The 23891-nt window shown below is 41.3% G+C and overlaps 1 protein-coding gene and 1 long non-coding RNA gene across 2 annotated transcripts; one reads left to right on the top strand and one right to left on the bottom strand.

Annotated features, from left to right (window-relative positions):
• The first annotated feature begins 232 nt into the window (after positions 1–232).
• LOC309396295 lies at positions 233–13021 on the top strand. The gene is made up of 3 exons (XR_014176084.1): positions 233–464; positions 1622–1651; positions 12892–13021. It is a non-coding gene; the product is annotated as an uncharacterized lncRNA (long non-coding RNA).
• On the bottom strand, positions 3239–17010 carry LOC309396294 (prolactin-releasing peptide receptor-like). Its single transcript, XM_081961327.1, has 3 exons — positions 16893–17010; positions 12670–13744; positions 3239–5083 (listed from the first exon to the last, which is right to left on the bottom strand). The coding sequence occupies exons 2-3, from the start codon at positions 13086–13088 to the stop codon at positions 4450–4452; spliced, it is 1053 nt and encodes a 350-aa protein (XP_081817453.1). The 5' UTR covers positions 13089–13744; positions 16893–17010; the 3' UTR covers positions 3239–4449.
• Positions 17011–23891: the final 6881 nt, after the last annotated feature.

Raw genomic sequence — 23891 nt, 5'->3', positions numbered from 1 at the left:
CATTTAAACATTAAATATTCTAATGCAAAGGGCTTTTGAAAGGTAAATTCATATTTCAGGAATTCAAATGGAAGCTTATATTTTTAAGTCTAAGCATCCCTGAGCAATTCCATGGATATGCATCACCTGTGAAATAATCACTTAACCCAGGACAGGTAGATTATAGGAGAAGATTGCCACATTGCAAAGCAAGCAATTAGCCATGCTTTTATGGTTATGCTGTTTACGCCATGTCCTTTTTAAAGCTCATCCATCCGGTATCATCAGAGACCACAAAGTAATTAGTTTTCACCTGGCTCATTTATAACTCATTGATCATACTTCTTGGCATGAGGTGCTTTGGTCACATAGGACAAAGCATGTGATAATTCAATATCACAATAGATATAGTACTGACAGGAGGAAATGATAGAGTTTGGATTGGCTCCATTGCTATCTAATCCAAATTGAGTTCATGCTTCATGGTAAGTCATGGTTTGTTACACTATGCAGGGTTGACCAAGCCACAGTTGGCAGGATCATGTTCTAGGCTAAGCCAGATGTACAGTACAAATAATGAATGTCTGAATGCCTATAACTTGCTAAGTCAATATCAAAAACTATATTATTATGGCACAATGCAAAGTATAATCTAATTAGGCTGAAATTTATATTCCAATTCTTCCAAATTTGGTTTCCTACTGCATTTTCCTACAAATTACATTTATTTAACAATTACATTTTAATTAATTTTATTAAAACAGAAATATTAATTAAAATAATTAATTAATTAAAAAGACAACACAGCAAGAAAGATCTCTTCAAAGGGCAGAGTCAATGAACCACTACTAGGTCTTTTTCTGTCATCAGTTTTCTATGTTTCCATTAAGAATATATTTTAATTTTTCTTAATGTTGTTTCTGTTTTCCTTAAAAAGGGAAAGTTATTTAACTTTCATTAAAGGAGAATGCTTGAAAAAGGTCAAAGAGTTTCTCAGAAAAGGCCTCGTGAGGGTATTTTTCCTTCTCTGCATTCATTCTAGGTCTCCGTATCTTGGAGCTCCAGATCAAAGTTCTCATTCAGTTCAAGTTTCTGGGATGATTTTAGATTGGCCTCCCTCTTTTTCTCCCAACCCAATCTGCCTAACACAATACTTTGAGTTAATAGCAAAAGATATATAAAGTACCTCTTGCCCCCTTTCTTTTTTGCTAGGGCTAGGCCCAGTCGAGCAAAGGGCTGCCTTTTTGTGATTCATTTGCAGGTCAAGGGCTAAAATCAGACTATGTTTTTTTTTCTAATCTGCCTCCAAGGATGAGATGCAGCCAGTCAACTCTCACAATTCTAGATAGATAAATAATAGATATCTGATCATCTGATTTGTTGTAACCTTCTCTTTATATTCCTAACCTTAGTTCCCTGTATCATAGTATGTTTGCACCTACTATAGTTTAATGCCCCCTGACTTGTGTTGTATGGAAATGGAAGTATACACAAACACAAATGAACAAAAGCCTGGAGCCCATTATGTTGCAATCGCTTCTAGAGTGAGAGGCTTAGACAGGGTGCAATCTAATTAGATCCTCAGAAGAATAGTCCTGATGTTCTAAAGCAGAGAGAAAATCAAATTATTCTTCCTTTGCAGAAGGTGGGAAGAACATCTACAAAAGCCAAGGTGAGTGACAAGGCTTTAATAAGCAAAAATGGCTCTCTACCAAGATTATATTAGAAGCTGTTGAAGTGGGGTAGGAGTGAAGAGTCTTTTCAAAGATTTTTTGAAGTACGGCAAATTAGCGTGTTAGACAATTGGAAATACTTGATGCTGGTTTATTAGTCTTACAATGTTTTCCTCTGGAAATTTGTTATTTTATGGTTCTGCTAGTGCCTGGAGAATTAATGGAGAATATAAAAAAGCTGATAGCAGATAGACTAAGATAGCATCTTCTTCTACATTACGGCTATCTATAATAAGAGGGGACCAGTGAAGGAAGATGCCTGACTCTGGAAATAAAGGAACAAGAAACAGAAATAAAATCAGTAATTCTGTGTTGCTCTTTCATTTTACTTTAAATTCACTGCTTAAAATAGTCACCTTGGTTTCCAGAAGGAAAGAATTGTACTGTCTGGGAGATTCTTCTGTCCTCAAAAAAAGGATGTTTTGTGAGTAATATTATGACATAATGAAACCAGTAGTTGCCATGTTACTAGGAAGGAACATGATGGGCAAAAAGTGCTTTCTAGGACAGGATCATGTTAGCTCTTATTGTGCGAGCTGATTGGGAACATTTATAGGTGTTTTCCACATTAGACCTCAGAGGCAGTATTTAATAATAATTAAAAAAAAATCCACAATCCAGCAGCTAAAATCAGCTTAGCATTGAAAACCATTGATGGAATAAAGCAGTTTCAAACTGTAATTTTTTTTCCTTTGTTTTTAACAGCTAATCAATGCACAAGAGGGAAAAGAGTTTTTATCTGGCTATAAAGATAAGAGTTGCTTTAATAAATGACTTCCTGTTTGTGTATTGATGGAAAGTAAGTGCAGGGTTTATTGAGGGATACTAAACTAGGATGAGTGGTTGATTCCCAGAAAGGTGCTTCCTATGGGCAATCAATCATGAAACAAATAAATGTTTCAGGACGTATTAGTTTGTGCACTAGAAACTATGTGTCATTGTTTGCACTATAGCCATGCAATAGGTGAGAGGATTTGTGCCAACATGCCAAGTGTGGCTGAACACAACACCCTCACTGCATGGGGCAAAAGAGAAGGGTGCCACAAGCTACGATTCAGCAAAATCGGAAAAGTTACAGTTTTATAAATGTTCTCGACCAGCGATGGCTAACCTTTTTGCCACTGTGTGCCAAAAGCAGAGAGAGGTCATAGGCGCACGTGCCCACACCCATAATTCTATGCGCCCTCCCCCACACATGCGCGTGCGATCCCCGCCTGCTCCCCCTGCTTTTGGAACGCGATGGCACGGTGGATCCATTTTTCGCCCTCCCCAGGCTCCAGACCCTTTCTAGGAGCCTAGGGAGGGCGAAAAAGGCCTCCCACCCTAGAGGCCTTCCAGAGGCCAAAAACGGCCCATTTGCCGACTTCTGGTCAGACCGGAAGGTCTATTTTTCACTCTCCCCAGGCTCCAGAGCCTTTCTAGGAGCCTGGGGAGGGCGAAAACAGCCTGTTTCCTGACTTCGGGTGGGCTCAAAAGGCCTGAAAATCAGCTGACTGAACATGTGCATACACGCTGGAGCTGAGCTTGCGTGCCCGCTGATATGGCTCCGTGTGCCACCTGTGGCATGTATGTCATAGGTTCGCCATCACGGTTCTAGACAAATTTATCTGTGGATAAATTCCACTGAAAACAGGACTTCCAAGTAGATATTCATTGATGGTTGGGTCGATTAATGAATCTGCTTATTAAAATGGGCCGGTGTGTCCATGAGGAAAGGATGCTTTTGAAAAGTCATTCTTTTTCATTCATTTTAGGTGATACAATGTGCATGACAGAAAAAAAGTTTTCCCTCCCCTATGAGCTCAGTTTGCTATATGTAATTTTTGGTATAAAGATTTGTGTGTTTTTTTAAAAAAAGAAAAATAGTTTCATTGTGACCTATTTTCTAGTATTTAAATTTGGCGTTTTGCTTTTTGTCAATTCAGAAGGTATTTTGAAATCAGTTGATCTGGCTTTCTTCATTCTTTTAAATCTAGTTTTTATTGAAATGTTTTTAACAATGAAAGGGGAAAGGGGGACCAAACAAGGGGCAACATAACCTGAAGCTGGTTAGGAGACAGAAGGAAAGAGTTGGACTCCCTAGAACAGGGGTTCCTAAACCCCAGGCCACGGCCCTCTACTAGGTTGTGACCTATTCAGAATTGAGCCATGCAAGTGACTGGCTGGAACATGTGCAACTCAACCTCAATGAGTGGTGGGCTGTGAGCACTTGTGCACATGCACGCCAGGTCACCACTCACAGAAGTCAAGCTGCGCACTTGCACACCGTTTGTGCAAGGGCTGCATGCATGTGTATGTGTATGCATCGGCCCGCCACTCACTTGGCCCTGGAATCCCCCCCCCCAGGCCAGGACATCAAGCCACAAAGGTTGGGGACCACTGCCCTAGAATCTCTCAGGGTGTATCCTTTAGGATGGGAATAGTAAGGGCTTAGTCTGGCAAGATTCTGTCTCTTGACTCTAAGCAAATAAAGAACTGAAATCTGCCTGAAATGCTCCTCATTATCCTTGGGCTTAGCCTGACACCTGACCATTAGCCACTCCTGGTTTGGAGGAATCGGATTTGTAATTCAAAATACCTGAAGCACAGAACAATAATCTATTCCTACGTGCACATAGGTGCCCTTTACTATATGAAAACTATATGAACATCTTTGTGAAGTCATAAGCAGTTGAGAACTAACTCAAAGCAGACTTTGCCTTGCTTACTTGGTGCGGGAATCAAATCTACCATACATCTAAAGCATAACACTGACTGCAACACAATTATTGGCAGGGGTTATCTTCTTCTTGAAGGTGAACATTTCTTTCAACTCACTTCGGAAGCGATCGTGCAGCCAGGCATAAAGGAAAGGATTATAGCAGGAGGAGCTCATGGCAAACCAGTGGCAGAGCAACTGCAGCAGAAGGAAGTATTCTTTGTTAATGAGGTCGATGTTGATGTCGCGGATGATGTTGAAGAGATGAATGGGGAGCCAGCAGACAGCGAAAGCAGCCACCACCAGCACCAGGAGGCGAAAGATCTTCCTTCTTCTCAGGCGGTCAAACTCTGCCTGGCTTTGTGTGGGATGGCCCGGAACGACACGGTTCTTCAGCTTGATGGTGATGCAGATGTAGGAGAGAGAGACAGCTGAAAGAGGCAGGATGTAGGTGATGATCAAGGTGCTGTAAGCATAGGCCAGGTGCTCCCTCTTTTCCCCTATCCAGAACTCCTCGCAAATGGCAAAACCTTCCTTCTGGAAATCCACATAGTAGGTGTGGGCAACAGCTGGAGCTACCAGGGAACACGAGAGCAGCCAAATCCCACCAACAATGTACACACATGTTGTAAATGAGATACGTTTCTTCAGGAGGTGCAGAGTGGTGTAATATCTGGGAGAACAGAATAACAGAATTACAGAATAACAGAGTTGGAAGGGACCTTGTAAGTCTTCTACTCCAACCCTTTTCTGAAGCAGGAAACCCTATGCCATTTCAGACAAATGGTTTTCCAACCTCCTATGTTGGATCACCCACAACTTCTGGAGACAAGGTGTTCCACTGATTAATTGTTCTGACTGTCAGGAAAATTCTCCTTTGTCCTAAATTGGTACTTTCCCTCCCCCCCCCTGTTGAAGGTTCCTTCCTTGATTAGTTTTCATCCATCCAGCAGGGAGCAAGAGAAACGAGCATGACCTCTCCTCTTGCTTCTTTCTCTGCTCTTTGATGGAATTCTTTCTGCCTCTCAATCATACCCTAACCACAGCTTTATAGGGTGCCGTCAAATCTTTTAGAAAAAAAAATACATATTGTGTAAAAGTATTAAAACAATAGAAAAATTAAAACAAAGAGGACAACACTCAAGGCCAGTAATAATTAAAGCAAGAAAACGCAGCATAAAAAGCAATCATGTTTCTTCTGGACATCATCATTATCACTGTTGCCACCATTATGAGCCTGAGGATTAATACTGATATTATGGACATAAGAATAGGAACTTTTCCTAGATGCCCAGTGCATATTCAAGAAACAATAATCTTAATATATGCAGTAATCATTAAACAGCAAACTCAATCCACGGAGCAGGTAGACCCAGGAGAACAACAATTGTTCTTTCCCAGAACCTTTTTACTTTTAACTGAGCGTGCATCTAGATGTAGCTGGTTTGGTCAAACCGGTAGAGGTATTTTGGCCTGGGTCACAGAACTGGCCGCGACCCAGGCTGACCCCCAAACCAGTTCCCCGGTCTCTGCTGCCGTTACCAGCATGTTGTTTAGAAGGCGTGCGCTTGCATAGTTCACTGTAAATTGTTCTGTGCATGTGCGAAGCGTGTGCGAAGCGGTAGTAAAACCGGCAACGACTCACCTCTGTGTACTATCCCTGTAATAAATGGTTGTCTTTCCAATCAGCACGCATTGTTACTCCTAGCGTAACCCTTAAGAGCTTTGGTGAATACAAATAGTGGCTAACAACTGCATACTCACCCCCATCTCAGGTTCATGTCTAAACACAAATGTCTTCTCACGTCACAAAAATAAATTGCTAATGTTTCCTGTTTCTATGCTCAGCACAATGCAAACCTTTGTTATTATTCAAAGCTTTACCGCTGCTGCTCTGGCCGTTCGATATGTGGGCTTAATTTCTAAAGTAGCATTTGCTGCTTGGAAATGATATTTACCTATCTCAATAATACCACCAGGATCAGGAATATATCAAAATAGCTTCCATTGGCAAATCCTTGGTTATAATATGGGACTAACAGATGCTCATCTTGATAATGCCTCTCAGACCTACAACTCTATCTGGGAAAGCCATCAAAGCCCAGGATTTTAGCCATGGTTATTCAAGTATCATTGATGTTATTCAGAGGCGCAACCTTACCGGTGACTAGCTATGTCTGGCCTTGCATACTCTCCATTGTGAAGAAGTGGACTACATGATTTCCAACTCCCTTCCATTGTTATGATTTATTGATTTAAGGCGTGCTCTTCAAAGGACGAGTAAGATTGCACACTGTTAGATATTAACACTAGCTACCATGGTTTCCACTCTGGTCCTCTGTTCCGGTGGGAACAGAGGTTTAATCTGATTGGTTAAGAGGTCTGACAGCTCCCTATAAAAGAAGAGCTGTCAGACCGAACAGTTGCTGGATTGTACATACTTGTCTGTTGAAACAAAGAGCTGTTGTTGCGTTAAGCCAGTGTCTGCCCTCTCATTGCCCGATCTAACACACACTACATAAAAAGTATCCTGGGCGTTTACTCCTGTGCAAGGGTGCATAAAATTGTAACATTTAGCTGACCCAGAGTGTCACCTGCACCATTTTCTCTTGGGGAGTTGAATTCTTCTTCTGATATTTGCTTCACTGCTTGGCCCAGACCAAAGACATTTTCTGGCTTAGCTTTGGTAGTGCTGTCAGTTAATAAAGATCTGCATGAAACAATAAGGAGCCAGACACAAGTATTGGGGCAAGAATTTCCATTGCTAAGCAAGGTTGTTAAGTGAGTCATGCTCCATTTTATGATATTTTTTTTGCCGTGGTTGTTAAGTGACTCATACGGTCATTGAGCAAATCCATCTTTCCTGACTGATTTTGATTTCAGAAGCTAGGTGGGAAGATCATAATCATAAATACTCATGTGACCACAGGACCATCCTAAATACATGTCAGTTGCTAAGTGACCAAATTTTGTTCACATAACAACTGTGGCGATGTTGTAATAGTCATAAGTGCGAGGACAGGCCTAATGTTATTTATTCAGTGCTGTTGTAACTTCAAGTGTTTGCTAAGTGAATGGTTGTTAAACCGAGGACCACCTAGAATGATCCGTTGCAGAAAGTACCGCTTTATGAAGCTTTAAGTAAAGACACACCTGGAATATTGCATCCAGTTTTGGTTCACCTCGTTACAAAAAAGATGTTGAGATTTTGGAAAAAGCGTAAAGAGCAATTAAGGTTATTAAAGGCCTGGAGACTAAAACATATGAAATATGGGTTTGGGTTTAGTTAGTCTAGAGAAAAGAAGGACTAGGGATGACATGATAGCAGTCTTCCAATATTTGAGGGGCTGCCACAAAGAAGAGGGAGTCAAGCTATTCTCCAAGGCACCTGAAGGCAGGAAAAGAAGCAATGGGTGGAAACTAATCAAGGAGAGATCCAACCTAGAACTAAGGAGGAATTTCTTGACAGTGAGAATAATTAACCAGTGGAATAGCTTACCATCAGAAATCCCACTGACAATGTAGTGAAGCAGAGGCACATGGAGAAGAGAAAATATGACATCAGTATAATGGGGGGAAATTATCTTTTACCATAAGTTCTAAGAATCACTGTACCTGCTACTCCCAGTAAAATATCTGCGTGCATTTATGCTATAAGTAGAAATTCTGTTGCAATTGCCCCAATTGGTTCACATTTAAGGGAAATAGGACCCGTTCACAGGACCCGCCTCTCACCCTCTTCCTCCTGCCGACTGGAGGAAGAGGGTGAGAGGCGGGTCCTGTGAACGGCGGCAGCAGCGGCGGCAATAGTCACAACTCAGCTGCCTGCCGCCTTTCCCCTCCTTTGTCTCCCAGCCGGGGCGGCCCGCCACCGAGTTGCGACTATTGCCGCCGCTGCTGCTGCCGTTCACAGGACCCGCCTCTCACCCTCAGGCGCCGCCGCGCCGTGCTCAATAGTCACAACTCAGCTGCCTGCCGCGTTTCCCCTCCTTTGTCTCCCAGCTATTGCCGCCGCTGCTGCCGCCGTTCACAGGACCCGCGAAGAGGGTGAGAGGCGGGTCCTGTGAACGGCAGCAGCGGCGGCAATAGTCGCAACTCGGCGGTGGGCCGCCCCGGCTGGGAGACAAAGGAGGGGAAAGGCGGCAGGCAGCTGAGTTGCGACTATTGAGCACGGCGCGGCGCCGCCTGAGGCCGGGATCGAGGCTGCAGTCCGGAAATTTACAATTTACAATTCGCCTGTGCCCTCAAAACCCCAGCCCTCGTTTATAATGTGCACCCACACTTTGATTCCTTTTTTTGGTACAAAATTTTGCGCGTTATACTCGAATAAATACGGTAGATTGAAATTTCAGACTGGAGCACAGAATCTGGCAAAACCTTCAGGGTGCTGATGTGGATTTAGTCCAGCATTCTTTTCTTCCCCACTCCCTGCTTTGATTTAATTTACCTTCTATTGCTGTTGGGTTTGATTAAATAAGAGAAGAATGACCTAAGGTAAAACACATCCCTGAATGATCCTTCGCCATTGCAATTATCCCATCAGCAACCTCATCACAGAATAAAATAATGGAGACAATCTATATTGGGGAAGAATGAACCAGAGAGGCTTTTTTCTTTCTTTTCAGGTGGTCAATTAATATCACACACAGCAGGTTTTTCCTGGCTTCTTTCAAAGCCTGCCAATAAACCAAAGCTCTTCTCTAACACTGACTTTAAAATATATATGCCAAATCTTTCTAAAGTTTGGTTTTTCTGAGACAAAGGCTATTTCCCACTGCTGAGCTGTTGGTAGAAGCTGATATTGGCATGAGAGTTGCTGCCAATTGCCAGTTTCTAATCTGCTTAGTAGGGGCTCAGTGGCTAAGATGCTGAGCTTGTTGATCAGGAAGGTCAGCAGTTCAGCGGTTCGAATCCCTAGTGCGTCATAACAGAGTGAGCTCCCATTACTTGTCCCAGCTTCTGCCAACCTAGCAGTTCGAAAGCATGTAAAAAGGCAAGTAGAAAAATAGGAACCACCTTTGGTGGGAAGGTAACAGCGTTCCGTGCGCCTTCGGCATTTAGTCATGCCAGCCACATGACCATGGAGACATCTTCGGACAGTACTGGCTCTTTGGCTTTGAAACAGGGATGAGCACCAGCCCCTTAGAGTTGGGAATGACTAGCACATATGTGCAAGGGGAATCTTTACCTGTAACCTGCTTAATGGCCTTTGCAAAGTTTAACAGATATTGTATACTTTGAGGTTGTCTTTGGACAATACCAAATAAAAGGGGGAAAGAGTCATATCTGTACATGCCAGAGTAATGTAAGCCTGTTTCCGTCATAGGAGACTTTGCTAAATGAAGATTTGCTTCCTCTTCTACAAGGTAGTTGCTGATCAGAGGAAACACATCAACAAAAATACAGGTTTGCCCAAATTTATGTACATCCTACTAACCAATGTCATCGGTTGCCACTTTGAAAAATGACCAATTCACTGAAGTACTCTACCATTTCAAAAGCAACAAAGAATTACTTTCATAAATTGTGTTCGGTTCCTCTCTTCCCTGCAAAGCTGTGCTGCACTCACAGCTAATTTGAGAATGGGAACTGTCTGCATTCTGATATTGAATTATGAGCCTATTCTCCATGGAAAAAACTCTCCTTGAGATTGGAGGGGGACACTGGAAAAGATAATCCTCTGTAACTACTGGGAGAACATTCATTTGGTTATGGAGATTTTTTTTTCTGGGCAGTGACCAATATGGCAACATTTTCTATTTTCTATTCCCTGTAGGGCCTCTACTGAAGAAGCTTCTCCATATGAAGAGCTGTCAAACCACAGCTCTTTATGGGATTCGTTCTTTTGATGAACACGAAATGGAGCATGCTGGCAGTTCTTCTACAGCAGGGGTGTCCAAACTTGGGAACTTTAAGACTTGTGGACTTGAACTCCCAGAATTCCCCAGCCAGCTGGCTGGGGAATTCTGGGAGTTGAAGTCCACAAGTCTTAAAGTTCCCAAGTTTGGACACCCCTGATCTAAGCCCTTGCAGTTTGTGACAGTCCTAATATACTATATTAAATTAAGTATGGCCCCAAAGAACAGAAACTTGATATTGCTTCCACATGCCAGCAGCATCACACCTGTAATTAGCATTGCTTTGTTTTGAGTCAACTCTGCTCTTGTATGGTAGAGAGGCATTCATTACCCCTGGCCTGAGATTACCCAAATGCATCCACCCAGCTTTGCTGTTTGGTTCATGTGAAAGATGTTCCTTTTCTTTTCTCTCTTATCTACTGTTTCACTGAGCCATCCCATCTACCATTTACAAAGGCCAACACGAGTGGAATATGCTTCACATATTGGCTGTGAAGGCTGGACCATAAGAAAGGCTGAGCACCAAAGAATGGAGGCCTTTGAACTATGGTGCTGGAGAAGACTCCGGCAAATCCCTTGGACTACAAGATGATCAAACCAGTCAGTCCTAAAGGAGATCAACTGCTCTTTAGAAGGCCAGTTCCCGAAGAGGAAACTCAAATACTTTGACCACCTAATGAGAAGGAAGGACTCACTGGAGAAGAGCCTCATGCTGGGAACGATTAAAGGCAAAAGAAGAATGGGACAACTGAGAATGAGGCGGCTGGATGGAGTCACCGAAGCAGAGCTTAAGTAGACTCCAGAAGATGGTAGAGGACAGGAAGGCCTGGAAGAACATTGTCCATGGGAATGCGAAGGGTCGGACACAACTTCACAACTAACAACAACAATTGGCACTGGGATTAAATCCAGGGGAATACATGGACAAGAATCAGATGTAATCTAGTTTTGTCCTGTTATGGACATTACAAACACATTAGCCTGGAAAGATTGAGGAGTTGGTCCTTATTTTCTTTCACTAGAGGGGCTCTGGATATCATTAGATCTCTTACACAATCTGGCCCATTGTTTTCAATAAATATTGTTTGCAACTTGGCCCAGGGTACCACAAACCCTTTAAAAGCCCAAACAGAGACTCTCCAGAAGGCTTCAAAGATTGCCCTAGAATTGTGGCTTCCAGATATGCAATTATTGTTATATTTTAATTATTTATTTAGTCCCATCAACATTCATTTTTTTGTCTTGGTTTTATCTTACTTTTTGGAATGTGTCCATCTCCTCTTGGATATACTGTTCAATGTATTGGCAGAAAGTACAGAGTACAAGTTGCATCCCCAACCTTTGCTAGGACTACGTTGCTATGGAAATGTTCTATCACCCACTCCCAGTTCCAAACGGTTTCTACATTTGTCTGGCTTTCTAAAGGCAACAGCTGCATTCGGTGACCATGGCACCAAATTTTTTTGGGTGGCAAATAATAAGATACCACAATATTAATTGAAGGACAGGGTGCAATGAGAAACCAGCTGTCTCACTCTCTCAGCCCACCCATGGAGGAGAAAAGGTGTAAAAATCAACTTATTTACCAAAGCAATTGGCCACAAGTTAGAAAAGAGCAAGCAACAAGATAATGATGATCAACCAGTAAATGTTCTCCTTTAAAATCTCTGCTGGAAATGCAAGAAGGAAGAACAAGTTTAATCTCCAACTATAATAAGTTCCTTCCCAGCAGGAATAAAATGGAAACAGTAGGACATTTATAGAACATAACAAAGAACATTGACCTATCATATTGTCCTAAGGAAAGAACTAAAACCTAATGGTAAGTACATGCTTGGCAGGCAGAAAGTCCCAGGATCAATCCTCACAATTGGTGAATAGATTTGGGAAGAGTGAGGAACTCTTGATCAACTTCCTGGAGAGCTTCAATCCTTAAGGGTAATGGAAACATCCCAGCTACATGCCCTCAAGATGAGTTGCATTTCAAGTTAACTAGGGAAGGTCAATGATGGAATAAGAAGTCTTCTGTTCTGTCAATTGTGTGTTTCACCATTGAGCTGCAGAGCTTCCTCTTAACACAAAATCTAAATTTGCACATTGTGTTAAGGCATAACTTATCTAAACATGGTTTCCACACTCGGCCAAACCAAATATGGGAAATGCACAGCAGGTCAACTGAATCTAATTCTCTGATTAACATGCCAAATATGACAATTTAGGGTTAGGGTTAGGTGTGTGAACCAAATCTTTCTTTAGACCACTATTTCTCTACCTTGCCAATTTGAAGAGGTGTGAACTTCAACTTCCTAAATTTTAGGAGTTGACATCCACACGTCTTCCAGCTTGACAAGGCCGAGAAACACTGCATTAGACTCTCAATTAATAGGAAACATTTGTTTACCTGTCCACAGCAATGGCAGTAAGTGTGAAAACAGAGACATAGACGGTCATGGGCTGCATCAGGAACACAAAGTAACACAGGAACTTCCCAAAGATCCACCCCTTGGGGTTAAAAGCATATGCAAGGGTAAAGGGGATGCAGGTTGCGCACATCAACATATCTGAGAAGGCCAGGTTCCCAATGAAGAAGTTGGTGACATTGTGCATTTTCTTGGTCTTGCAGATGACGTAAAGAAGAAGATAGTTGCCAAAGATGCCAACAAGCACCACCAAGGTGTAGCAGGGGATGATCAGAGGTTTGAAAGACTGGATCAGCTGCACACTAGTAAACTGGGAGCTGAAATTGGAGTTGTTCCTTAATGCTACCCCAGAGGTGCTGCCATTAAAGAAGCCAGTATTCCAATGGCTGGTGGCTTCCATGAGTCAACCACAACACAAGGATTTAACCATACGTAGAATAGACAATTTTGTTTTTACTTTGAGCTCCACCTCACATTGTCTCAGCAAGTAGTTGACCTTCTTGGGGATCAAAAGCTAAGCAGGATTGGTTCTGCTTCAGATATGAATGGGCTGTAGACCACACTAAGATGCTGAGAAAATAATATTCCAGGAGAAGGTAACAGCAGTCCACTTTTCCACTGTTGCCCAGAATATTATATAGGTGTGTCCTAAAAGCCACCCAAAGTCATGCTCAACGTGGATGGTGGAGTAGCTTTAGCATTGTTTTACACCAGTCAGATAGAATAAACAAGATATACAGTATATTAAATACTGGGTTTAACTTGGTTCAGTTATCTATATTTCAGAAAGTTCCTTCTGTCCTGATGCACTTCCATATTCATGGGCCATCTTTTGAAGGACTTGTGTTTGAAGCCGCCACCGTAGGACTGAGGGGAATTGTTTTCAAAGGCCATGAGTTTGAGTCCTTTCAGCTCATTAGGCTTCTCTGCCTTTTGATGCTTTCCACATTTTCCTCCGAGTTGCTTCTGTAGCTCCTCCGTAACTTTGCTCTTTCATCTCAAGATCACAACCTCCTTGTTTACTTTTTCAAGGGAAGGAGTTTGCTGCAAGGGTATCTGAAAACAGCAATTTAAAAAGAAGAAGAAAAAAGGGAGGGAGAGGCATAGAATGACAGGGAGTTGGTAAACAGCTTTCCCTAAAGACTGACAAACTGAAAAATACGTTAGCAACATGATGGAACCCAAACTGTGCTGATCGGAGCTTACATAACTGTGTGGCAAAATGATGGTGGCGTGAAATATTCAGCAATAAATAACTAAATAAAACGCTTTTCCAAAAATAGGAGAAAGGAAAATAGGTTAGGAAGGTGTGTTGGATATGTTCACAGCCTTGAGTCATTTGTAAAAAAACAATGAAGGCAAGATGCAAATAAATGCAGGCGACATGGTGGCTCGTTTGTTATGATGCTAGGTTTGTTGGCTGGAAAGCCAGCAGCCCAGGTTCAAGACTCAAGTGCCACACAATGGGGTGAGCTCCAGTCCTTGCCACACTCCTGCCAACCTAGCTGTTTGAAAGCATGCAAATGCAAGTAGATAAATAGGCACCAGTTTGGTGGGAAGGTAAGAGTGGTGGACACATGGCCATGAAAATATCTCAAACAGCACAGCCCAATGGCCCTGAAACAGAGATGAGCACTGTCTCCTATAGTCGGCAAAGACTAGTGGAGTCAAATTTGCAGGGATTCTCTCCCCCCCTTCTGTCTCTGTCTCTGTCTCTCTCTGTCTCTCTCTCTCTCTCTCTCTCTGTGTGTGTATGTGTGTCTCTCTCTCTCTGTCTCCGTCTCTCTCTCTCTCTCTCTCTCTCTCTCTGTGTGTGTGTGTGTATGTGTGTGTGTCTCTCTCTCTCTCTGTCTCTCTCTCTCCATGCACACACACATACATACATTTTTTTTTAAATTTAAGATACTATCTCCAACTTTCCCAATATTTGTTGTTAACAAATGAACCATAAAACTAAGAGCTTTTTCCCCCTGCCTGTGTAATATCTGGCACATATGGAAAGAGAGAATGTTGCCAATTTTTAGTTATGAAGTACAAAATGTACTCCACCCTGGGCTGTTATTAACCCTGGTCACAAATCCATCTGGAATTCTGTAGCAGATGGAGATGATTCAGAGAGATTCTGCAGCTCACGGAGCTACTGATCCAGGATCTCCATAGAGGACGGGTGTCAAACTCACGGCATCATGTGTGATGTTTCACAATGTTTTCCCCATTCATGGAGCTGCGGTGGGCGTGGCCTGTGCATGACGCATCTGGTCCGCGGGCCGCCAGTTTGACATCTCTACTTTAGAGTTTCGTGAGCATTTCAGAGCATTAGAAATCCAAACAGTGATCAAATCCCAGGCTGTTGTTTGTTTAATCTTGGCTAGTGGAATCAATTGCTAACTTTACATGGAAGCTAGGTCAAAATCAATCAAGTCCACCTCATTTAGCATTTGGGGCAAATGAGATCAATTTGTTTGCAAAATCCCTATGAGTTAAATTGTGCTCTTCATACATGACAGACACCGGCTGGGGAGGTCAAGAAGGAAAAGGGGATGAATGAATGCAGCTTCTATTCGCATGAACATCCAATTAAAGTGTTTAAAGGGGATGCTAAGTGTTCCTATAATGGTTGGTTCTCAGCTCTGCTTTTGATTTTTGTTAATTTTGTTTCATCCAAGCACAAGTGTTGGAAGAACGTTGGCAGAGCCATCAAGTTCTTTTTTCTAAAATCAGTTTTTTTTGTTCCTGTTCAACTCTTGTTTGTTTCAGTGATAGGAAATCCACATAAAGGAATGCAATTAGACATAAGCGCTGGGTACGGAACAATAAGGTAAAATTATACTGCATGTCTTTCTTTATGAAATTCATGTGTTTCCTCCATCTGCTCAGACTCTAGGAAATGTAGAGATAATGATGACAAACCTATGGACATCTCATTTTGCCTGACAGCAGCTGCTTAAGGCTGGCCAAGTATTTCAGATTGAAGATTGTATTTTTTTTTTCCTTTGAATGATCTGCTGGAGTTTTCTTTCCAAAATGTAGGATTTAGGATATTTAAATTAAACATTATATTTAAAATAGATCAACATGCTACAGTTTTATTATTCCCTCTGCATTCAGAAATGTTCTTATGACTTTCCAATTTTTAAAAAAAGTAGTATTTTTTTCAATCTTGGCAACTTTAAGCTGTGTGGACTTCAACTCCCAGAATTCCAAGTATGGCAACTGGGGAATTCTGGAAGTTAAGATTCAGAATAATTTGTGGGTTAGTCACCATAGGATCTGCAGCCCAAGATCTACACCACAGAATGAATGGGAAGGCTGCTGAACTGAATGATCCCCTTTGTCAATTGTTAATGAAATAAAACACATTGTCATCTTAGTGTCCATTTTAAGTCCACGGAAGTTGACCATCTAAAATTCTCTAACAATACACTGTAGATGTAAACATCTCTTTTCTAGGTTTGTATTGTCATCTTTTGTTTACCTAGGCAAGGGGGACTGATATCACTTAATCATGCAATGTTCAAAACATTGGGGTCATATGAATGTATGAAATGTATGTAAGTTTTGGCTTATTTTATAAAATAGGATTTCAACCTTAGTGGAGAATTCCAGGAAGAAGGTGATTGAAAGAACATACAAAAATGTTAATTACATGTGTGAGCTATCACTAAAAGGTAATATGTTTTTTCCCCTGATAAATGACATGGATTTCTTTCCTGGCTATAAATCCTATAAAATATAAAAGAGTGACTGGGATGGTGCAGCTATTAAGAATTAGCATTTTTGAAGCTTAACCCTTACCAAGAATGCATAGTAGATACACTCCCTGAGCTCAATAAATTAAATTCTAAGTAAATATACTTGCATTAAAGGCTGAAGTTCTTTTACTCAAAAGTAAGCCCTACTGTTTTAATTGAGATTCCCTTTCTGCCCAGGCAAAACTCCTAAAAATGCTCCAATAGCTTTAAAAGCAGCATGCTAGCAAAAATCTTGCTTTTAGCTTATGGTCCTTCTCCCTCTTTCCTTCTCTCTCTCTTTTTGAAATAATGCTGTTTCTGGATCATGTTTCAGAAACAAAATGCTAAAAGAAGAAATATTCTCCTGCAAAAACTGACTCAAAATCTTCACCACCCTTTGAAATAGATTGCCTTTTACTTAGTACTTGGCTAACAAGCTGATCGACATATAAATCAAGGAGATGTTCACTGACCTGTATAATCATTCAGGATGGGAAGCAAACTGATAATGTCACGAGCAAAGGATCGGAGTAACAGAAGATGTGCATATCAGGAAGAGAGAGAGAACGTGCACGTTGCATCCTGAGATACTATTTTCCAACTATGTACATTTCAGCTTAGTAGCTGAAGTTCTACGATAGCTTTCAGCTTGCTACTACCCTCTGGTGGCTACTCTTGTTTTAACTTATTTCCAGCAGAATTGTGTTAACTTGTTGCAACAAAAATAACAGAGACCTGGTTCATATATAACTCATTAGTTATGGCCATGCAACCGCAGCCTATTCATAAATTAATTTTTTGTCTGTGCATGAAAGAATATTTTTTTCTATTTTCGTTTGGCTTGGTTTTGGTCACCATTCTTATATAGGACAACCATATCTGAGGTGCAAACTCTGGATAACCAGGAGAGGACCAGAAAGGCAGAGGGGAAACGTTAAATCTTTGCTGCCATCTATTGGTTGGTAATATTTCTGCAGTCCTAATATTGTAGCTGTGTCCTTGGTGTATTTTAAATCTGGGGATCAATTGAGATCTTAGGAGATCACTCTTAGGTTTGGAGGGAAATGCAATTAGATGGTTTCACCATCTAGGCAGAATGAGGAGTGAACAACAAAACAGATATCTGAAGGACGAAAAAGAAATGAGTTGACACCAAGGTTAAGGAAATTGTGATTATGGGATCCTGGAAAAGAGAGATGAGACATTTTGAAGTACCAAAGTGAATGTATAAAGCAGTGTGTGGATATGACAAAATAAATAATGGTTTGTAAGGAAAGAAAGTGGTAAACAAGGAGAGTGAATGGTGTTGGGGTAAACTTGTTTCATCCATACTTTAATTTTTTTTTTCCTATCTCAGTTCTTTAATTTCTAGGCTTCCTATTTCTTATCCTTTTCTACTCTTGCTTAATGAGTTGGCCCTGAAAGGAATGGCTTAATACATGCATACAGAAGGTATGTAGTATATGGTGCTACATATTATGGACAACCATCTATTCTCTAAAGATATAACACATTAACCTAACCGTCATGTTAAGCCATAATACTATATACTTGAATGCAAAAGTTACACATACTCACACGCTGTGTTTTGTCTGTCAAGGTTTAGCATTTACCTTATTGTCTGAACAGAGCCCAGTTGCAAGAGTGTGATAATTAATCAATTTTTTCAGTTAATGTTTACCCTATTTTGATTTCCAATGCACCCTATCCACTTTTCAGCACAACGTTAAACATTGGATTACAATTTTGGACTGTTCAGTAAGCCAAAATATGCTTGTTTTTCATTGGTTAAGGAAACAAAGCATTTGGGATTTGTAGAGCATGGCTTATTTAGCCATGGCGATTTTCCTCCACAAATTGTGGTAAATGAAACGATGGGAAAGAGCTAGCTTTGTGGCAGCTGAAAGATAAACACATTTAGCGTAAATAAACTCGGATGGATTGGAGCCGACTGTTGCATGGAATTACAAGTGAACATGTCTAATGGCTTTAAATTGGGACTTAGTCATGCTTAGAAGCATGGAACCAATCCTTTCCTTGAAAGGATTGAAAGTCTTTAAAGCAGAGCCCTGATGTGCAAGCAGATGTTGTAAAGAAAGCAGGGAACAAAGACGAGTGAATGGAAACAGCGAAGGGGAGAGGTAGAATTACTGAGTGTGAGTGTTAGGTAAGCTCCCCGTTAGGAGAGCGAGTGCGCAGAGAAGCGTAATGAGAGTGGTGTGGAAGAACACACAAACCAACATACAGAGACACTGCAGTTTAAATAGGTTTTTACTTTCATGGAAAATAGAGGTATTCAGAGTTCAATTTACACACGGTTCAGTCAGTTATCCATCGAACACAGTCCAGTATCATATAATCAGTTCAGCACACAAAGTCGATAACAGTAGCAAAACTCACAGTAACTTACGATACATCTAACAAGCAGTATTCACCGATCAGCATCTAACAAAACAGAGAGCTAACAGTCTTTCTGGCTCCATCTTATGGCTGCTTGAGGTAACAGCAACCAATCACATTATAGCAGTACTTAAAGCTACAATACTACCATCATGGTTTATATATTGCTGACCCAACTGTTAGCTTATATTTCTAACAGTGAGCATCGTTGTGTCTGTGTATCTTTTTTCTAAGGACTTGCGCCCTACATCTGATAAAGCAGGATGTCACAAAAGGTCAAGGAGGACTTGTTCTTTAATGTGCCACAAGATGTTTTGCTACAAAGGTTATGGAAATTGCCCTTTTGGAAATGGCCAAGGGAACTCCACCACTAGAAGATGATTACAGAAAAGCAATTCCAGTATCTCAAGAGTCAAATAATAATTTTACAAACTGCCAAATGCATCCCTCTCAGTTCTAATTCTGAAGGAGCTTTGTGTTCATTAGGTTTAGATTATTCTTCATCTTTTAGTGAGGCTACCATCTGATTTTCAGACAGATTTTTCCAGACAAGTAGTACTTCTTGTTCTAAACAGATGCTCATCGTAAGTGATACATACATACGAAAGTGGTCTGAGGACCATGAATCTCAGCGGAATCACACAGTGATTCAGTGGACTTTGGCTGTAGGAAAGCAAAACAAGACTAGAGGAACACTTGAAATGTGTGTTTATCACTCTAGTTTTTCTTAACCTTGACTTTGTACTCAGTGGACCAAGGCTGAAGACTCTGACTTTCCCATGTGTTAAAATAGCTGTCAAGACTGCTGGTGCATTTAATTATGCAACATGTTTCCCGAGACTTTTCATGTGTGCCAATGCTTGAGAGATGCTGTTTATTTGGAATAATTTAATGAAGTGGCTCATTTTCGTTAAGCCCTCCCGCTTCCTTTTTCCTGTAAAGTTCTTCAGCATGGTATCTGTTATTAAGAATGCATCCTTCCTTCTTCATCCCAATGGACTGTGCTACCGTTTTCAAGTAGCAGTTGCGTATTCATGCTAGCAAAAAGGACTTGCAGCATAATGTGAGAATATCACACGTGTGCTACAAGAAACCACTTCATGTAAGGTAGTGGGTTCAGATACTTCATCAAATCTTAATGTGATGGTTTCGATTTGGGCTTGGTGGGATGTGTGAATGGAACAGTAAAAAAAGATGGCCTGTGCTTAGGACAGTAAACCACCATTTAATTCTGCAATTAAACTGTGGACAGTTATAATTTGATGTCATGTAAAAATGGGGATGCGTGGTTTGTGATTTCCTGATTTACTCCTGATGTGTTCTAGTTCTTATTTAAGTCAATAGCCATTTCTAAGGGAGGAATGAAACAGCAAAGGGACTGATTTCAGGCTAACTGGTAGTGGAAATTGAGCCTGGGTTGCCGAACCGGTAGTGATGACTGGCTGGCCACGTCCCCGAACCAGCCCGCTCGGACGCTTGCCCTGCCTCGCCTTTGCCACGTGGATCCACAGAACTACCTCCTCCTGCCTACATACAGGTAAGCAGCATTCATGCTAGCCCAGCCCCCCCTTCCCACTGGCTGCAGCCTGGGCCTGGGCCTGCAGCCTGGGCCTACCCCCCCTTCCCGCTGGGTGCAGCCTGGGCCCCGCCTGCTTAACTGGGTGGACAGCTGAGAAAGCGGCGAGCGAGTGGGTGGGTGGCTGGGATTGCCTGCATCAAACAAACAAAAGGTTAAATAGTTCTGTAACCCCCATAGCTATTTAGCAGTAGTTATTTTATCTCAGATGCATACAGGTTTTTCTCGTTTAACAACCACTTAGCAAATGTTTGAAGTTATGAGACACTCCCAAAAAAGGTACTTGCATGGCTCAGATTTGAAGTTCCAACTTCAAACTCTCATAGGATTGCATTTTGGGTGCTGAGCAACCACCCTTCATTTATGGCTGTTTTCAGTTCCTGTGTTCACATGACCATAATTTATTTTATTTTTATTTTTATTTTTATTTTTATTTATGTGTGTGTGTGTGTGTGTGTGTGTGTGTGTGTTTGTGTTACAACCCCTGGTATGCCCAAATATGGGAGGGAGCTCACTCCTCCCTCTTTCTGTCCTTTCGGCTCATCACAGAAAACCATCCAGGCAGAAACCCATATTTTTATTTTTAATGTTGCCTTTTTTATATTTGTGTTGTATTTGTGCTGATAAAATAAAGGGAGACTAGTATAGATCCATTTCGAGCTATTTAGCTCTCATCAGCTAGCCATACCCTTACTGGGATTCGAACCTGGGCTGTATGTATGTATGTATGTATGTGTGTGTGTGTGTGTATATATATATATATATATACACACACACATATATACACATACACACACATATCACACATATATACACATACACACACATATACACATACACACACACACATACTGGTTTTGTTGTATTCGGGTGTTTTCCCGATATATATATTATCCCAACATTCATGTTTACCTTTGGTTTTGGGCAAAAAACACCCATTGCTGACAATTGGTTTGCTTAATGACTGTGGTATTAATTAATGACTGCAGCATTTGCTTAAAAACCAACACACACACACAAATGAGAACATTGGATTGGTCATGTGACCACTTGATTTAACAATTGTAAGTCCAGGCTCAATTATGTTTGTAAATCAAGGGCTACCGTGTATGCAATTTGCAAATAAGTAGGGTTTTTTCCCCCCTCCGAACTGTGTTTCTTTTGAACTTGAAGCTGCCTTCAAGCATGTGAGTTCCAGTGCAGAAACATTTATATAATCAGAAAAGGCAGATTCAATATGGCTTGATCCCTTCCCCTTTCATTTGTTTCCTTTCTCAAACGGTACAAAGCTGGATTGTAAAGCTAATTTTAAATGGGAAGCAATCCGAAGAAGCGAATGAGTTACTTCGATGCTCCACCATATCTATAGCCTTGGACTTTGTTTCTTCCTTTTTGTAATAGAAGAAGGACTACCGGAAACCGATGGTTTAAGCTTACGAAATTTGTCAAACTGAATATACTTTCGAGTTTGGATGGAATGCTACGTCCAGGAAGAAAGATTCACAAAATCTTAATGATTTTCTACCCACCTGCTGTTGGGTACAATAATGACTGTCAATTGTGCTCAGTTATTAACATCCCAGATTTCCTGCTGTTGAAACAGTAGAACAAATTTTTACCTCTTAATGGGATTTTATCTGGGAGATGGCTGAGAGCTGCAGGGGGAACCATAAGGAGAACTTGCTGGGGCCAAAGGAGCGCTTCACAGATGGGACTCCTTATATCAGCATTCGTCATCACTTAAAGAATTCATGGCTACATTGGGGGGGGGGGGGGAGCAGATCTGTTCTGGTGCCCTGAGCTTGCATGCAAAAGTCACTCTCTGTGACAAACAGCACAACTGGTGGATCAAAGTGGTGTCTTGTAACAAGGCTAGCAGGTTACATCAGTATGAGGGCAAGGAAGAGTGGGATTTTGTTTAAAAAAAAACCCTCCATGTTATGATCACTAGAGGGCAACAGAGAGCTTATCGTATCTCTGTGCTTCCATCTAGTGGTTGGGCTAGATGTATGCCTAGAAGCTACACTATATGGCCAAAAGTATTCGCTCAGCCATGCAAATAATCAGAATCAGGTGTTCCAGTCACTTCCATGGCCACAGGTGTATAAAATCAAGTACCTAGGCATGCAGACTGTTTGTGCAAACATTTGTGAAAGAATGGGTCGCTCTCAGGAGCTCAGTGAATTCCAGCGTGGAACTGTGATAGGATGCCACCTGTGCAACAAATCCAGTTGTGACATTTCCTCACTCCTAAATATTCCACTGTCAACTGCCAGCTGTATTATAAGAACGCGGAAGTGTTTGGGAACGACAGCAACTCAGCCACGAAGTGGTAGGCCACATAAACTCGTCCAACATCAGGGTGTGACCTCACAAATGCGCTTTTGGAAGAATGGACAAAAATTCCCATCAACACACTCCTGAACCTTGTGGACAGCCTTCCCAGAAGAGTTGAAGCTGTTATAGCTGCAAAGGGTGGACTGATGTCATATTGAACCCTGTGGATTAGGAATGGGATGTCACTTACAGTAAGTTCATATGCAAGTAAAGACAGGTGAGTGAATAATTTTGGCAATATAGTGTATCTTCAACCATCACCTGCAAACAAGTTCTTGGTGTCCTTTTTTTAAAAATGGAAGACCCAGAAGAAGGCCCTCTATATATGTTGTCTTAGAGATAGCTGTCTTAACAAAATGAATACCCCTGGAGAGAATAAGATTGTGGAATAATTGTTTTCAATCAGGAAGGGGCCATTTTTTGAACTTCAGTACTTCAGTCAGGAGTCTTTTACTTTTTATTAATTGCAAAAACAGATTGGCTTTGGGGGATATTCCCATGTACATTCAGTAGAACACTATACTTAGAATACTTATTATAACTGTAGGTAGGAACTGCTTGAAGAGGAAAAGAGAAATGCAACATGTCTATGAAGAGTCTCAGTCAACTAGATCGTGGTTTCCCCAAAGGTGCTTCTCTTTTCCAGGAGGCCACTGGACTTTCTATGTTTTTTTCTTTTGAAGACATTTTGCTTTTCATCTGAGAAGCTTCTTCAGCTCGGACAGGATAATGGGCAATGGAAAGATTTGTACTCCTTGCAGACAGCTGGTCATTTTCAGCTTTTTAGAGGGTGATTGAAGCACTTGGGGGTCTATCTGTCGGTAATTTATTCCTCTGGAAATCCATTCCTACTCCCACACCATTCATTGTTCCAAAGGCTCTTTTTCAAAAGGCAGCTGGGCTTTCGTGGTTTTTCCTTGAAGACATTTCACTTTTTAAAAAAAAAGAATTTTTATTCTTTTTTAAAACAAACATAGGCAAACAAGACACAAAACATAAAACCATCTTTCATTACACATAGCGTGCCGATTGGTTGCAAAGTTTTTGTGCATCCTTTCCATAGTCATCACTTGCAAGTTATATAAAAACACACGTTATCCAAGACGACGTTTCACTTCTAATCCAAGAAGCTTTGTCAGTTCTGAGCTGAAGAAAGTTC

The sequence above is a fragment of the Natrix helvetica genome, assembly GCF_964273705.1.
Source record: "Natrix helvetica genome assembly, chromosome: 8".
In the NCBI taxonomy this organism is placed as follows: domain Eukaryota; kingdom Metazoa; phylum Chordata; class Lepidosauria; order Squamata; family Natricidae; genus Natrix; species Natrix helvetica.
This window is presented reverse-complemented; position numbering and strand designations above follow the sequence as displayed.